This window comes from Humulus lupulus, chromosome 7 (genome assembly GCF_963169125.1).
Source record: "Humulus lupulus chromosome 7, drHumLupu1.1, whole genome shotgun sequence".
NCBI lineage: Eukaryota > Viridiplantae > Streptophyta > Magnoliopsida > Rosales > Cannabaceae > Humulus > Humulus lupulus.
Window position 1 is genome coordinate 110737719 of NC_084799.1, and position 2563 is coordinate 110740281.

At 47.1% G+C, this 2563-nt stretch overlaps 1 protein-coding gene across 1 annotated transcript; it reads right to left on the reverse strand.

Moving 5' to 3' along the window:
• Positions 1 to 268: 268 nt before the first annotated feature.
• LOC133792071 (uncharacterized) lies at positions 269 to 1807 on the reverse strand. Its single transcript, XM_062229978.1, has one exon. The coding sequence runs from the start codon at positions 1805 to 1807 to the stop codon at positions 269 to 271; it is 1539 nt and encodes a 512-aa protein (XP_062085962.1).
• Positions 1808 to 2563: the final 756 nt, after the last annotated feature.

Genomic DNA, 2563 nt, shown 5'->3' on the forward strand with positions numbered 1-2563 from the left:
CACCCTTCAGATCTTCGTCAGTGAAGGTGATAGCAGAGGCTATGTAGCTTCTTTCTTCTGAAGTGACGAGATTGACCACGTGGCCTAATGATTTGTACCGCTTCACTCGTTCTTCCATCCTCTTATGGATTTTAGTCACGTGCTCTTGATTATCGATGGGTTCTACGATCCCGTGGATCATAGGGACTTGTTTAAGAGGCTCCGGGGTGCTGTCAAAGGCTATGTGTACGGGGTCTGACGCCTGCGGAGTGGGGGCAGAAGCTGTGTTCTACCGCGAGGCGCCTGGTCTGCCTGTCTCCTTGATGTATTGGGTAAGCCGCCCACTCCTCATGAGGGCTTGGATCTGATTGTTCAGATTGTGGCATTCAGCGATCGTATGACTGTGATCTTTGTGGAAGAGACAGTATCTGCTTTTATCCCTTCTGTCAGATGGAGTGTTAATTTTGTAGGGCTCTCGCCAGATAGGCCTATCTTTATTTTCTTCATAAATGACTTCTTGCGGGACAGTGTATTCGAAGGATGGGTACCGCGATGGCTGTCGATCCTGTCTTGGCCTTTTTCCTTCCTTCGTATGATCTGTTTGGTTCCGCTTCCTCTTGTCATCCCTGGCAGGTGGTGGAGGATTATTCGCAGGGGGAGCAGAGATGAGTGCAGTCTTCTTCTGTGCGCGCTCTCGAAATTCTAATACCCTGAAGAAGCCCTCGGCTCGGGTCTGCACGTCTGCCATGTCGTATGGTGGTGTCATTGTGAGATTCTCATGCAAGAGTGACCCCACCTGCAAGCTTTTGACGAAGAGATTTGCTGCGGTGAGTGGGTCGACGTCGTGGATTTTATGCACGAGGTCAATGAAACGCTGTAAGTATGCCTTTGGATGTTCATTCTCCCCTTGTTCAATTCGATAGAGATCGGCCATTGTTCTGGGAGCCTCTCGGTTCGCGCTGTACTGCTGTAAGAAGGACCGCTGGAGATCATTAAAACTGTTGAGTGATCCGGCCTTTAATTGTCGGAACCATAACAGAGCCGGCCCGAAGAAAGTTGTTGAAAAGACTTTGCATTGTATGGCTTCGTTATTAGATTCTAACGCCATCTTTTGTTGAAATTGAAATAGGTGGTTTAGCGGGTCTCCCTTTCCATTGAATGCAGGCAGGGAAGGGATGATGAAGTCCCGAGGCTTTGGCTCCTTCAGAATCCATTTCGAGAAAGGCGATTTTTCAGTGGTTCTTGATACAAGATCCAAATGGTCGGTGGCGTAGGCGGATCGCCCATCTGAGAACTTCTGCATCATTTCCCTCATCATGTCTTCTTTCCAACTGTCCAAGAAACAGATTGAGGGAACGCGACCTTCAGAGGGAGAATCGTGTGCGACTTGAGGTACGGTGTGTTGAGGCCGGACGTCGGTTGTTGGCTGAGCGGGTCCAGTGGGTTCTGCTTCGGCCCGCCCTTGCGTGCCAGAGGTTGGGGCTTGTCGCCCGTCGGTCCCAGAGGATGGGGGGATGGCTTGTGATTGCCCGTTACCCGGGTTCATGTTGTGAGGTGGGGAATTAACACAGTCGACTAGAACGTCAGATCTGTTAGAATCAAGATTCTCGTGGGCTTGGGTGTTGCGAGTTGTGTCAGCGGACCTGTGCAGCTCAACAATCTCTGCTTCGAGCCTAGCTTGGGCTTCGGTTAATGTCTTGATTGCCTCGTCGGACCGCTGCTGGCTTGCCTCCAATAGACGACACATCCTTTCGATCTGGTCGCTCATGTCCGTCGGAGGGACGCTTTGTGCAACTGGGCCCGAAACTCCGTTGCCTTTGGGTGGCATAACTTCTGGGTTCGCAGTGGATCTTGATTTCTTGGTTCGACGACGTGGCTAAGGCCGATACGTTTATCGATTCCCACAGACGGCGCCAATTGTTGGGGCAACAATTTGTCTTTCTATATATGGAAGTAAAGACCCGACAACGTTTGGCGACTTGGTTCTTCTCCGGTGATGAAACCTGCCTTTGACTCGTCGAGATTTCCTGCAAGAAAGACACTCCGATGCTTAAGTCAGTTCAAAGTTTTTCTGCTTCTTCCTCTTAATATCTCATATTTATAGGATGAAATATATAAAACAGTTAGTTGGTTCAAGTGGACCCTGTAAAGGAGGAAGGAGAATAACTAAATTTCCCTCCAAAAATACCAACTTTTAAAATGTCTCGCTCAGAGGTCAGAGGCGCGGATTGCCTCTGACCTACGACTTCTGCCTTTGGATCATTCCTGTGTATAAACGCTCCGTTTTGAATATTTGATAAATGAGGCAAGCGTTTTCGGGCCGAGCATTTTGGGCCCAACACCTATATTTATACTTCAATGTCAATTCCAACGGATTCATATCTAATCTAGAACGTATTTTTGCAAATATTTTGTACACATTTGAAAACCATTTATGAATAATTAATGATAAGATGTATAACATGTGCAATGAATAACATCATATTTCAACTCATAATAAAAATACTTTAACCCAGTCCCTTTTCTAAGAAAAAAATTAAATCAATAAAAGACCAAAAAATAATTTCAAACAACCCAAACAAAA

Bases quoted from the DNA above. Each gene is read 5' to 3' on its own strand.
- LOC133792071 (XM_062229978.1), bottom strand. From the start codon at position 1,807: ATGCCACCCAAAGGCAACGGAGTTTCGGGCCCAGTTGCACAAAGCGTC.